This window comes from Ptychodera flava, chromosome 7 (assembly GCF_041260155.1).
Source record: "Ptychodera flava strain L36383 chromosome 7, AS_Pfla_20210202, whole genome shotgun sequence".
In the NCBI taxonomy this organism is placed as follows: Eukaryota; Metazoa; Hemichordata; class Enteropneusta; family Ptychoderidae; genus Ptychodera; species Ptychodera flava.
Window position 1 is genome coordinate 30177408 of NC_091934.1, and position 13855 is coordinate 30191262.

The following is a 13855-nucleotide window of genomic DNA, read 5'->3' on the forward strand; positions in this document are numbered from 1 at the left end:
TGGAAGAATGGACGGATGGACAGACAGAGTCCAATCTTGAAGTCGCCCTGGACTTCGTCTGTTGGGACTAAAATGTGACTGATGCAATCAATTACCATTTTAATATGTGTTCTGTTTCCGTAAAAGAAATCTAATTTTTCTAATTTTTTTTAGCTTTGCCGGTTAAAACCAATGATTTCTATAGTGCATTGGAACATTTTACCTTTCATTTGAAGAAACTGTACTTTTTTCACATTTGTATTCAACCAAGCAAAACAGATATTTCACCATGAACTTGAAGAGTATGTGCTTGGTATAATTCATAGAAGTAGCTGTGCACTACCTCCATGGTGTAGTTAGAACTGCCTATGGTATATCTGTACTAAATACACAGCAGAGTGCTGCTGCCTGCTTGGGTTCCCTTTGTTAGGCACCTTAAATAAAATTCTTTGTTTGCCGTCCGTGTGCTGGTAGGTTTTCAGAGAAAATGAGGAAAACAAACAAATACAAATAGAAACACTATTTTTTCTGAAAGAAACACAATAAAAAATGAGCTTATGTTAATAAACTTTTTTTTCTGTGTTTGCTGTTTTTTACCTGGCTGGCTGCTAGGTTTTTCAAAAATCCAACGACGGCAAACAAAGAATTTTCTCTAAATGGCCTTACATCAATACAGTTATATGAGGCTTTACAAACATAATGACACTCTTGTTCCCAAACCATATAGCTGTGTTCCATAAGCTCAAGCAAAGATTCCTATCTCACACCACTGTGTTTTCTGTCTTTCTTGCAATTATACTTTGAGTATCCTTTCATCGTAATTATCCGTTTATTGAGAATGTCATCTTCTTTGCCAGTGTGCAGTCTCTTTGAAACTGTTTTCTCAGGATCTCTTGGATGGGTGTCGAAGAGCAGCCATCCACATAGCAGGCAGCATTTCTCGTAGTAGTAACAGTACCGTTCGTGTTTTCGTGGAATGTATCCGTACACTTGAACCTCCTCACAAAGATGCAACATGAGATGAATTCCTTTGTCACAAGAAAAGACAAGAAAACTATAAATGCTCACAGTTGACTTTTGAAAAGATTGAGGGGACCTTGTCAAGTATCGTGCCAAGGAAGTACCCAATGGACTATACCATTACTTTTTATGGGTGGCCAACAGGTGTTAGGGGCAAAATAAGCATACTAATGGAATTCTATGTCAGAGGAGGGGACAAAGGGGTGGGTAATTTTCATGCCAATAACACTGGGTGAATAAAAAGAGACTATCAATACCTTTTTCCCTAGCCGACAAATAAAACTAGAGAGAGACATGGGCCACAATTTCCCTGTATTACCCCTATCACATGGCAATGAGTTATTTGTCGTTAGACAGCATGTTTGCTTAAGGTCAACTACCTATATTCTGCCCCTCACATCCATTGGCCAACCCTAAAAAACAATGGTACAGTCCATGGGGTACTTGCGTGACAAGATACTGGACAAGGTCCAATTAATGTAATAAAAGGTCGACAATAGAGAGTTCACAAATAATGCCATTTTTCTCTCATTACCATGCAAATATAAATATTTCTCTGCAAATATAGACTACAATTTTGAAATTACTCTTGTACAGATGGAAAGACAATTTTATAGGTCACTGCCAATGTTACAATGAACACTAAAAGATTGGCTCAAACTACAAGCTGCAATGATAGCCAAGCATGCATGCAAAAATGACAAAATTTGTGTGCATTTCAAGCAGCAATGTTTGATTTTGTGTGCATGCATTTAGTTACATAGCATACAGCGCCATTGGAGTTCATTAGTTCATCAGTGTTCTGATTTTATGTCTTACGGTATCTCTTGGTTTGCTCAGTAAAGCCTGTTGATGAAGAAAGTTAACGATGAACAGCAAGGAAATTATTTCAACTGAGGTCTACATGAGCTAAATTACACTAAAAGTGAACTTGAGCAATATTTTGTAGAGAACGTGACATTGCCAATGCACTTGAAATTATTGAATGATACAAAATGCAAATTTTATGATGACTTACCTAAAAAGCCAGATGTGAGGGGAAACTCGCTCAACTCTTCATCGCTGAATTCTTGAACAACGTCCCAGAGCCTCCATATTGTTTCAAGTCGCAGTATGTGGACGGGTTGAGACGGATGCATGTAATGCCACTTGGCGTAATTACAGAAGACTGACTTGCCATCTGTGTACCACTGATCATGAATTGTAGTAGAAATATACAAAAGCGGTCAAGGATTCTTTATAAGGCACTTAAGTCTGGTCTATTACATTCATTTGGATAAAGATCTCACTCAATCACCATAACCACATTTCTTTTGCATTACTATGTATTACTGTATTACTGTAGAGAAACAAAATAATCGCAATCATACCAATCCATAATCCGATAACACTAGGTTATGTAGAGAAACAAGTTATGTAAATTTTGCTTCTCAAAGTTACGGGTGCTCCATAAATTAATTTTATTCAGAGTACAATAGCACAATGATGTCACAAGAACAGCACAATAGCATGACTGCATGGCTAAAACCAGTTAAAAGCATGTTTTTCTATCAAGGGGATCAAAGTCTGTGTTGGCTAATAAAGGATTACAGAGTTTTTCTGTTCAGAGTTGTTTTCCATTGAAATTAAATTTTGAAACCGAATTAAAGTAATAAGTCGCTGACCTATGCCATTCACCTGATCACCCTGAATCCCTGTAATGAGGTCAACAATCACCATTGAAAAGAATTGGTTGGGGTGAAATGATAGCAGAGAAGGGGTTGAAGGTAGAGAATTGGACTCAGGGACGTAAAGTCAGGTGCTAAAAGTTCTACACGTCTTTCGGATCAACTATTTGTTGTTGGGGGAGGGGCTCATTCTAAAGTTCTTAAAGGAATTTTTGTCTTGGTTTTATGAATATTGAAAATTAATTTATTCCATACAGTTAACACAGGGATTTTAATAAATTACAGCACCAAATTTCATGCAATGTGTTTCTCTAGTGCTCAACTTGCAAGGTGTCCCCTGATTTTATTCTTGATGGGTAAGAAAATAGTTGAAAGTTTCACTGCATGAAAACGCAATAATACAGATAAATTCACATTAATGAGTTGCCTGTATTATAGAATAATACACGTGAATTCACATGAATCCACATGAATACAGGCTTGCTGAATACAAGAAATGGATTCTTGACTGTATTCATCTGTATATGCACTCTTCAGCTAAAATACAAGCAATAATCCATGCTAATACAGTAAGTATTATAGTGTTTCATGCAGTGTTTCATAATGAAAACTTTTTGACGCGAACACTATTTCATGTCACAAACCTTTGAGAAAGAACTGGTGCCTCACCAGTTCAAAAACTTGAGTTCTTTTGTTTTTATTAATGATTTTCAGAGTGCATACCTAAGAACAATACTGTAATCTTACCTTGTGCATATTAGCGTTGTAAGGGCCTTCCCTCCAAGACACAAGAGGAATGTCTTCATCCAACTTCTCAAGGATTTTTCTTAAATTCTTTTGCCTGAATACTTTGTTGTTGACGACTCGTAACGTTGTTTTGCCACCAACATCACTTTCGTATCCCTTCGTGGGTGCATAGTTAAAACGCAGCACAGCGTCGTGTGAATCTGAAAGATAAAATATTGGTCAGGATTAAAGCCCCAATAGCTGCAAATGTTAATAAACCGATCTCAAAATATCCTTAGTTTTCCAAGAGTTTTCTTTGAATAAGACCCATTAGAGACTGAAAATGTGTATAACGCTGCCATAAGTGTCGAGAGTGGTGTGTGAATTCAAAAGTTTTAACGTCATTTTAGATTTCCGCCATTTTCAAAACTAATCATATGACAGAGAGAAAATAAAGATTACAACAACAAAATGTTGGCCATCGTGTGTTGTGCATTCAAATAAATGGCATCATGCTTGTTTCTGTTACGATCACGATGTATATGTGCAGGAAATACTGTTTTTTTTCTATTTTCCCATGGGGGCGCCACTTATGGGTGAGGCACCCGTTTATTATTAACCTGTTAAAACGTGTAGGCAATGTCCAAATAAGCGAGCAGTGATACTTCAATACACATCCTCAGTAAGTACATTTAAACGAACCAACTCTCGTTTGAAAATAAAATCATGAAAATAATGCATAAAATTAGCAGCTATTGGGCTTTAACGTTTTCTCAACAAGGAGTATGATTTTGTCACTCTTATATTTTTCATGCTAATTAAATACTTAGAGGTTATTACCCAATATCGCCTGTTCCTGTGTCGTATCAGCATGAGTGTCATTTGTGCTGCGTCAGACACGAGACGAAGTCGAGTGTCTGACTCAGCACAAATGACACGAATGCTGATACGACACAAGGAACAGGCGATATTGGGTAATAACCGATTTATCATATACCCATGCCCATAATTTTAGGGAATTTTTACTAATAGAACGAAAAACCTTTAATTTTGAGGCTTTACTTTATTACGCCTTGCGCATAAATATCAGAATGTTTATGTGAACAGGCTTCATTCATAAAGTATACGACGAAGATGTCAACATCACGCACGACATCGCTGCAAGTCGTCCATATCTCAATGAACCCAAGAAGAAAGACACCGGGATACAAAAATCGTCATACAGAAGGAACATTTTAAGGTGCAATATGCTATTACAACTGTAACCGATCAAAAACTGCTCAGCTTTAAATCTATCCTGATTTCGATCGTCGTACGGCACGGAGCTCGCGCGGAGAGGGGACGCCATTTTGTTAGTTTACCTTTAGAGTTGCCATGTCAACAGTGTCGTCGCACGCGCGACATCGCTGTCACGCCACGCGCTCACTACCTGTTCGGTGGAGACCGTGCACAGTGCCGGCGCCGTGCGAACGGCAGAATGTTTGCTAGAACTTGACAAAAAAAATACCATGGGAAAACATTTCAAGACTCAACGTGATATTTCCGTATTTTGCAACCAGAAATACCCGTGTTCCCGAAGCCCTTCAAGTTTTTACGTCGGCGACATCGCTTCGCAGGCGGGGAGCGGCAGCCATTTTGTTGTTTACGTTGTTTACCAACAAACTGCTAATGTAGTTCGGGAAAACTCTAAAACTGATGACGTTCATCGTGCATATCTCGACGTTTACCGTGAAATATCACGGCTGATATTTTACGTTGAACGTCACTAGGATGTAGCAATATGGGCATGGTATATGATAATATGACTTTTCCTTTTATCTGTTACGTTACATACATGTACTGTATTGCGGGAACAATAGGGTTGAGAGTTCAATGTCCCCATATGACCATTGTTTTTCTCTCTGCAAGTAGTTGATACATGTAGATGCTGAGATATATTAACCCTGCAGTACAATAAATTACCCAAACAAACAAAGATACACAACCTTTGAAGAAAAATCTCATTACATTGGGGTCACAATTCATATGTTGATACATTGGCTGTGTTATATATTTCTTTGTTATTTCAGTACTTTTCAGTTCAAACAGCTGTAACTTTTGATGAGATTTACAGTATTCTTGACTCCATAAAACAAGTATGTTTCAGGGTCCTCAAGGGAATGTTTTTCAGGGAGGAAATTTCCCTGGAAATGTGTTCTGTATGTGGAGAACAAGGCAGGGCAAAGGTCAAGTGGGAAGAGTACAGGAGGGGGATTGCCTACTCGTATGATTATTTAGGAATGACTATCAAACTTTCTTTAAAAGATCATGAGCACTTTTCGTCAAATATATCAGAAAGGAATGAAACTTGCAGCATATAGTATGTCACTTAAAAATCACCATAATACTTTGATTTGCATACATGTAGTGACACCCTGTAGAACAATACATGTATGATATTACCATTCATTAGTATATGGTTTTAACAAACAAAGTAATGATATTATGAAATTAATCCTCTTTCTACCAGGCTCCATGGACAAACCATAGAAATAAATACAATTTGGGAGAAAGAGAATTAAAAAGTTTACAGTATCAATTTGGGAAATTTCTTTTCAGGAAAAACAAAATATTGCACATCCTGCTGTGTAATTGCACGTTTAGCTTGCAACAGCCGTAGAGCACTACAGAGTGAAAATGACAGCTTGATCAAGGTTGTATGTAGTTTTTGAACTCAATAAATTATACAAAAGCAAGGTTCATCAGGTATGGAATGGGTAAAGTATCTACGTTCACAACATTTTGATAGATAATGGGCTAGATCATGTTTCTTATTCAGATACATGTACTCAGTTATACAAGGCATGGTTGCACAGTTTTACCTATGTACATGTATGAGTGATCATAATGAAATAAAATCCGGCGAAGTATTGAAAATGTAAAATATCGACAGCACTACATACATGTATCGGTGAAAAAAGATAATAAACTGGAAAAGTATGTAAATGACCAATGGCATTCATTATTCTTTAAAATACATTCAAACTCAATTGACCTCAAAGGCAATAAGTCAATGTAATCTCATTATAAACAGTAAGGAGAGTGTACATTTTGCCCTGGTGAAATTGTTAATGAACCTCATTTTTACTTAACAAGATGTAAACATACATGTAGTGCTGAGATCAAAAAGATATTTTGCCTGCATTTGAATGATGTAATCTCTCAGCCTGAATAAGTTTCTTTCCTGACGAATAAATATTAAGTTTCATATTTTATCCAGTGAATGCTCAGTGAGGAACACACCATGATGACCTATGGAGCAGCTGTTTCAAAGGCAACTCAGAGCTTTGTTAAAACTCTCTGGAAAGAGAAAAGCGCCCTCAACGACAATTAATCTTGTTGAAAGCTATTGCTCAGTAAAGTTTTACTTTTATTCTTTGCATGTGTGTTGCAATTTTTCAAAGTGTTTTTTGATCTCTTTGATTGCATTCTGTTTTGAAAGAACCTCTTCACTACATGTAAGTAATTAAATAAATAAAAAGAAAACTATTGATTTGAAATGTAGCAAAACCAACTATGTCTAGAGTTTGATGACTCAAAATACTGCCTTATCTGTGGTTGATTTTGCAAATATTTGTAAGTTTGGCTAGTTCAACATCATAGAAACTAACACAACAAGCAATTTTTTGTATACTAAAAAGAATCAATACACAAGCGAAGTGAAAAGATTTTCTAAAAGTTATCATACTCATCCAAAGAAAGATTACTGTGAAGAACAGATTACCAGGTTCATGTTTTTGAATGTTAATTAACTTTCACCACATTTTGAGACTCAGTAATTTATCTTTGACTCTGCTCTTGCTGTAAGATCCAAGATTTTGGAGCTAATGTGCACTGTCTCAGAAACTTATCCAATTGGTGGCCGAATCTGACTATTATAATTGAATAATACAAATAGATTCCCTAAGTTCCTGTGAATAGTGACAATCAACCAATAGGATATAACCTTCATATATGTAGCACGCTGCAAATCCAGCAAAGATTTTGTGCTTAAGATGTCAACCAAGTTATTAAAGCCCGGCTCGAAATGGACGGGATCAGGATTAGTGCCAAGTTTGGGTGGGCGTTTTGGGGCATGGCTCTGCATAATGAGTCTGTTGGCAACGGTTGCGATCGTTCGCATTATCTGCGTAATCTGTTTGCTCTCAAATCACACTCAGGCGTACGTACGTATTCAGTACGTACAGCCTTCGTTTCCCGGTTCGTTTCAGTTATGCCATGGCAATACTCGAAAGAAAAAAGAAAGAAAAACTAGGAAGGAAAAGGAACACGTCAGGAAAATGGTAGGAAATAGGTAAACGGCGACGTCATGACCGATCGCAAAAAATAAAGGAAATTCACGGAAGGGTCGAGACTTCCTTGAATCTCGTGTATCACGATATTGTAATAGCGATCGCGGTCAGTTGCTCGATTGCTTGGCGGCGGGGTGATATCGAAAATTATCACGAGTTATGTTTATTTTCGGAGCAATTGCAAGTTTTGCTCGAAACGTTTGTTAACCTTCGACTGGAATCAAGGACAGACTGGGTTCCTCTCCGTCTTTCTTTCTACCTCCATGGTTATTAAAAGGAATTACATGTAAAGTCCAGCTTTTGACGAAATATTATAACGATGTAGCGCGGAATCAATGAGCTGTCCTCAGACACGCGTATCCTAAAGCGTTTACAAGATTGGTTGATGGCGCTTACTTGCTCATCTTGAACTGAAAGATTGAATGTTTCAACTGTTCAAATATCTTACAATTTTTGTTAAATTCTCATCACAGAAGTCCAAATGTAACTGGGATAATCGGTATGTCAAAACCTTACTAGTACCAGCCCTCCGAACACGACATGTCATTTCCACGTGTAAAAACACGTGTACATACGGCCGTTTTCGGGGCCAGCATATATATCCAAAAAAAATGTTCAGTACCGTCACGTTCGGCCGTAGATTTGGAAGGGGGAAGTTGTTAAAAACGTGGATCTCTTCGACTGACAATAATTAAATTGATCATGGAGGCTACCGCCATGTTTTGATGGTTATTTTCGATGCCATTCTCAGTGCAAACTACGGACTCTGCTTACGCGCTTTTCGCTAGAAAACATCGTACTACGGGTAAGCTTACTGACTAGTCCTCTTGCTAAGTCACGTCTGAAAATGGTTCACTTTCGTGATGTCATTGCACCATAAACGCTAGCAAAAAAGTTGATGGCAACACAAAGTTTTCATCCTTCGCCCGCTGATATAAGTCTAAGTTTACAATAGTTTGTTTACATCGTAATTGTTCTCGTATGCACAGCAAATGTTTGACCAGTTTACGCCTCTGCGCGTCACCGAATGATTGACAATTGTTTGAATCATCGGAACGACTGTCTCCTGAGGGCATTCCCTTTGTTCAGAAAGCGATTTTTCCCCTAATCGTCGTAGTTTTAAAAAACTTTGTGAAACTTTGCAGATACCTGTATGGCCTAGGTGTTTATGAAACAGTCTATGTTCATGGTATGCCAATAATATATGTTTGAGAATCGTTTAGGCCGATTTTCACGGAGCGGTCTACCTAGCTATTGCCAGTTGTCACTCAAGCGCCATTATGAATTTTCAATAAGTTAGGGGCCTTTTATACCCCGCACATGAGAGAACACCTAAATATTCACTATGATTAATCCAGATCTGCATATGGTGCTAATATAAAATATTAGTAATAACTGCTTTATTTGTGTAAAGTAGTTTGTATTTATACCACCCATACATGTACCTTTTGGCTGCAACTCAAAGTCTTTTAACATACATTAATTTACACAAGAACACTGTGGCTGATAAAAATTCAAACGTGAAAATAAACTGTCCAAAGCCACTTGTGCCACTGTTGCCTGCATTTCAAATCTTTCACTGGGTGCAACTGCACTTTGACTCTCAGTTTTGGGGTAGAGCAGATACAGCGCTTGCCACAGAAGGCATGAGGGTCAGTCGACAGTTCAGCAAGAAAACTGCCCAGAATAATTACGTACAGCAAATTCTAATCCATGCCATAAGCTTCTTTGATTTCAATGCACAAGGGTGAACATATTGTTTAGAGTCTGCTGAATGTAGGTAATTCAAAATGCAATCCGTCACTTATTCTAATCTTCCACAGAAGTTTTAAAAACAGATGTTTACTTCCATGGGATGACTGTACTCGGCTTTGTATTTGATCATATTGTTGTTCACAAAAAAGACAGGCATACTTTTGGCAGTTGATGACATATGTCAGTTGTCTTTCTAAGTCTATAAACATGCCTCAATAACTAGTGCAAAGATCTTGCTTTTACAGAAATACCTTTAAACTTTTGAACTCACCAATTTCATTGCCAAGCTGGGAACCCTTGAGGGAGATTCCACTCATCACAACTGCACAGGTTTTATATGGCGGTGCCACTGTTGCGTCTTTTGGGATCAGAGATTCCTTGGGGAATATATTTCCTATTCCCAGCTCATGGAATGGTGAATCCTCTGGCTTAATGAACATAACAGGTGCCGCTTCACTGAGCCGGCAACTTATTTGTTCCGACGAAGCGTTTGATTTTCCTTTCAATCGCTTTTTGAAATCTGGTGGTTTTTCCTGCGAGTTGTCAAAGTTACGATCATAGCGCTGTAAAATCAAGTCAATCCATGGCTCATCTCTCGGAAGAAGATTAACATTATCCTCAAATGGATACCTCTCAGTTGGAACATTGCTCTCTAGAGGGCGCTCTTCTTTAAGCTTGGCATCTCTGAATTCTACGGCTGAGAGTGCCACATGCTGGATGCGGTCCTTTGTTGGGTACCAGAACAACGTTGACTGATTCTGCACGACTACTTTGACTGTACATGAATCATCAGTAAAGAATGAAGCAATAGGCAGGTTAACAGGCTGGCCCACCAGAAAGTAGAGCGATGCCACACACAAAGTGATAAAACACAATGTGAAGAGCCGTTTGCGCTGATAATTGAGAAAGCCAGAATTATTTGAAGTCATAATTGATACTGTTGCTTTATGTAATGCAAGTTTCTACCAATGACATCACAGTTGTTGTGTGGTTTACATCTTCTTGACCCTGTGGTGAGAAAAAGAAAACCAATGTAAGACTTTTAGGGTGCCCTGGCAATTTTCCTCTCAGGATAATACCCAACTCTACATGGCATGAAATTCATTCACTTACAGATATGGTGATAAAGATCTTTCTGTACAGATACATGTTGCATGCTTAATGATAAGCAAAATGTGAAACTTATTGCCAACCTTTTAAATATGACAGATGATGCGCTGTTCTGTAAGATAAAAGTAGGGCTGAATGGTATGGCTTCTTATCAGTGTGCCCTCTAACAAAAGAGGTATCGGGGAACTTTTGAGTCGATTGAAAAATTTGTGAAATTTCTTGAGTCACAGAGAATATTCATGAGTCATGGCATGCCAAATAGGCTTAGAGGACACACTGCTCCTCATGAATGCAAAAAACTGATAAAAAAGTTATATTGTTGACTGAAATCATACCTAAAACTCAGTACAGATCTATAAGGGATCAGATTAGGTTTTATATGAGATTTTATGATGAGCAGACATGAATGTTTTCGAATAAAAATGTGTTATAAGTTACTATGCACTGAACATAACAGCTAATGTTGGCACTGCAACACCTACGGATCTTCAGATGCCTGACTCAGTGACAGAGAAAACAGAGATCAAAAGAAGTGAAGATATATGTTATATTGTTATGTTAATCAATACAAATCAGCTAGAATTGTCACACCAAAATAAGACAGTAAACTTAAGTGTGAATTCAATGAAAACTTTCAAGAATGTTTTTACATCCAGAGTCATAGGTGCAACTCTAACTGAATACCTATCTTAGAATGACCACACTACTTATGTGAGCAATAATAAGCAAAATAAATTGGTCTCATATGTAGACTGCATTCCTTATTTCCTTTATACCAAATTGTGAGTATGACTGCTATATTTTCACATCATACTATGGACTTATTCAAAGTATAATACTGTATCATTGCTACGGGAAACACTGATACAAAAAATCTGGAAAACTCTAATCATAGAAAAGAGAGCTTTGCATGCACTCTTTGAGTTGCCTGATGGTTTTCAAGTCCTATATTGGACTTGTTCTCTGCATTGAATGTTATGTAAATAAGACAGAGAATTCATTAGTCAAGTTGTTAGCTGATTTTAGCGGCTATTAGCCGTTTCAGCTATTAGCTATTAGCTAGCTACCAGCTAATCAGTGGTCACTTCTCAGAAGGGCTGGTTATTCAAATATTTAAGTTATTAGCCACCATTACCCATTTTTAGCTGCTGTAAGCTGCCCAACCAGATAACCAGTGATTATTTCTGTGAATTGTTGCCAGTCAGCTATTCCTGTTATTAGCAATTTTAGTCGCTATATAGCCGTTTTGGCTAGCTATTAGCTAGCTACCAGCAACTAGTGGTGACTCGAGAAGGGCTGCTATTTAGCCGTTTCAAGCTATTGGGCCGTTTTTAGCACTAATAGTTGTTTTAGCTGGCTATTAACTGGCCACCAGCTAACCAGTGGTACTTCTGAGAAGGGTTGGCTATTGAGCTATCAGACTATATGCCGTTTTTAGCCGCTAATAGTTGTTTATAGCTTGCTATTAGCTGGCCACCAGCTAACCAGTGGCGACTTCTGAGAAGGGCTGTCTATTCTGTGTTCATTTGTATCTGCCTAACTCTTGCCCATGGAGGTTTTTGGTACATGGTGTGTTTCAGGCGTTACTAGCTTTCAATAAAGCCCTTCAAAGTGTTATGACTATCTGATAAAAAACAACTACGTGCTTTCGAGATAATATTACTGGTGAAAGGTTTGAGGGGATGAAAATTAAGGTCTGGGGTCGAAGAGACTAGAAGCCCTATCGATTGTGCGACATTGTCGACATCCAGCCAATGATGTAAAAAATGTCCAGTTTTAGAAAATGTCCTACTGAACTTGCTTTCTACATAGACCGTCCTGCAGAAAAACTTCAGCGTTTTTTTGTAAATCCTACCTGACGATTGAAACCCAAGCAGCGATCATACGACATGATATAAATGTCGGGAGCAGCCAAGAAAGTAAGTTTTAAATTCAAGACGAATCCTAGTACTAGCGAATCTATAGTATCGATACTAGATGATATACATGTCCGATATCAAGACTTGACATTTATGACAAACTGCACCGATGTCTAATGGCTCGGCTGCGTGGCAGGGTGTGTGGCAGGCCGGTAACACACAACCCTGCCAGTGCAACGCAGAGCTGCACCGCTGTAAGTGGAATATTCATTCTTCGTGCTTTGATATGATTTTAGCAAGTCACAATTACCGTAGCGAGTTGAGGACCTGCAATTAACTGACCTTGTGACTATCATTCTGTGCGGTTGTTGAGGTGATGAATATGTGATCTCATCCAGGCGATTCCAATCGCATGTCGTCAGCGTTCCTAGTACATGATCGGCATGGCGGACGCTCGTCTCATGACAAAACAAAGCAGTTGTACTTGTGACGCGTATTGATATTACGTAAGAAAGCTAAAATGGTGACGTAAGCTATATTGCTGCACAAATCCGGCCAAGCCAGTCCGGCTCCATACACGTTGTGGGCGTGGAGGGACAGTGGCCACGATCTCTCCTCCATGGCTTCGCAAGCTACATTGTACCGTGATCGTTCGCGGTGGCTCTTCAAACTGCTGAGGTGGTCGCTTCGTGAAACCCCTATGATAGATGCCGACTCAACTTGGTGGAAGTTGAGCCAAATCTGGTCGGGTCAACACCGTGGGTCAATAGATGCAAATTGCGAATTCCTGGCTACACTTTGCCAGATAGTGAAAATGAGCATGGTGTTCTACCGAAGAAAAATTTTACAGATATATATGACCTAGATCCTACTTAAAAAAGTTTTACAACATTTACAAAATACGGGAAGGTTGAAATATTGTATCAAATAAAACTTTTAATCTCTGAAATTTTGGGCGCAATAAAGGCAAAATTTGGTTTTAAAAAAACATTTAAGCTTATTCACACATTGTTAACATAAATTTGTCTACATAATGTAGAATTTTTACTGTTCAAAATTTTACTTTTATGTTATTGTACGATGAGAACTTGAAAATTTCATTAACTGCATGGTTTTACATGTTGATTTTAAGTAATCTTCATGAAAAACTGCATTTGTAGAAAATCAAGCATGATGACCCTACATTTGTTTCTAGAAGTCATAAATCCCTAATGAAAAGTATAACAATAGCTGCAAATTTTCTGATCATACACCTTAAGCAAACAATTTAAACATAAAATTTTGATACTTTTCAGACTTTTCAGACTTTTCAGGATTTTTGCTTTTTCGAGGAGATGTAACAGCCTTGCTGGTGCATTCGTTTTTGACTTTGTCAAAGTTAATCCGGTGATAATCTGGTGTCGAAGTC

At 38.1% G+C, this 13855-nt stretch overlaps 1 protein-coding gene across 1 annotated transcript; it reads right to left on the minus strand.

The window, feature by feature from the left end:
- Positions 1-696: 696 nt before the first annotated feature.
- LOC139137226 (beta-galactoside alpha-2,6-sialyltransferase 2-like) lies at positions 697-12914 on the minus strand. The gene is made up of 5 exons (XM_070705216.1): positions 12790-12914; positions 9750-10486; positions 3414-3613; positions 2018-2189; positions 697-1007 (listed from the first exon to the last, which is right to left on the minus strand). Exons 2-5 carry the CDS (start codon positions 10405-10407, stop codon positions 736-738), a joined length of 1302 nt encoding a protein of 433 aa, XP_070561317.1. The 5' UTR covers positions 10408-10486; positions 12790-12914; the 3' UTR covers positions 697-735.
- Between the last annotated feature and the right edge of the window lie 941 nt (positions 12915-13855).

Excerpts from the sequence above, each read along its gene's own strand:
- LOC139137226 (XM_070705216.1), bottom strand. The coding sequence starts at position 10,407 with ATGACTTCAAATAATTCTGGCTTTCTCAATTATCAGCGCAAACGGCTC. Across the intron at positions 2,190-3,413 it reads ACAACGCTAATATGCACAAG|TGGTACACAGATGGCAAGTC; the intron begins GTAAGATTACAG and ends ATTCATGATCAG. Across the intron at positions 1,008-2,017 it reads CCTCACATCTGGCTTTTTAG|GAATTCATCTCATGTTGCAT; the intron begins GTAAGTCATCAT and ends CTTGTGACAAAG.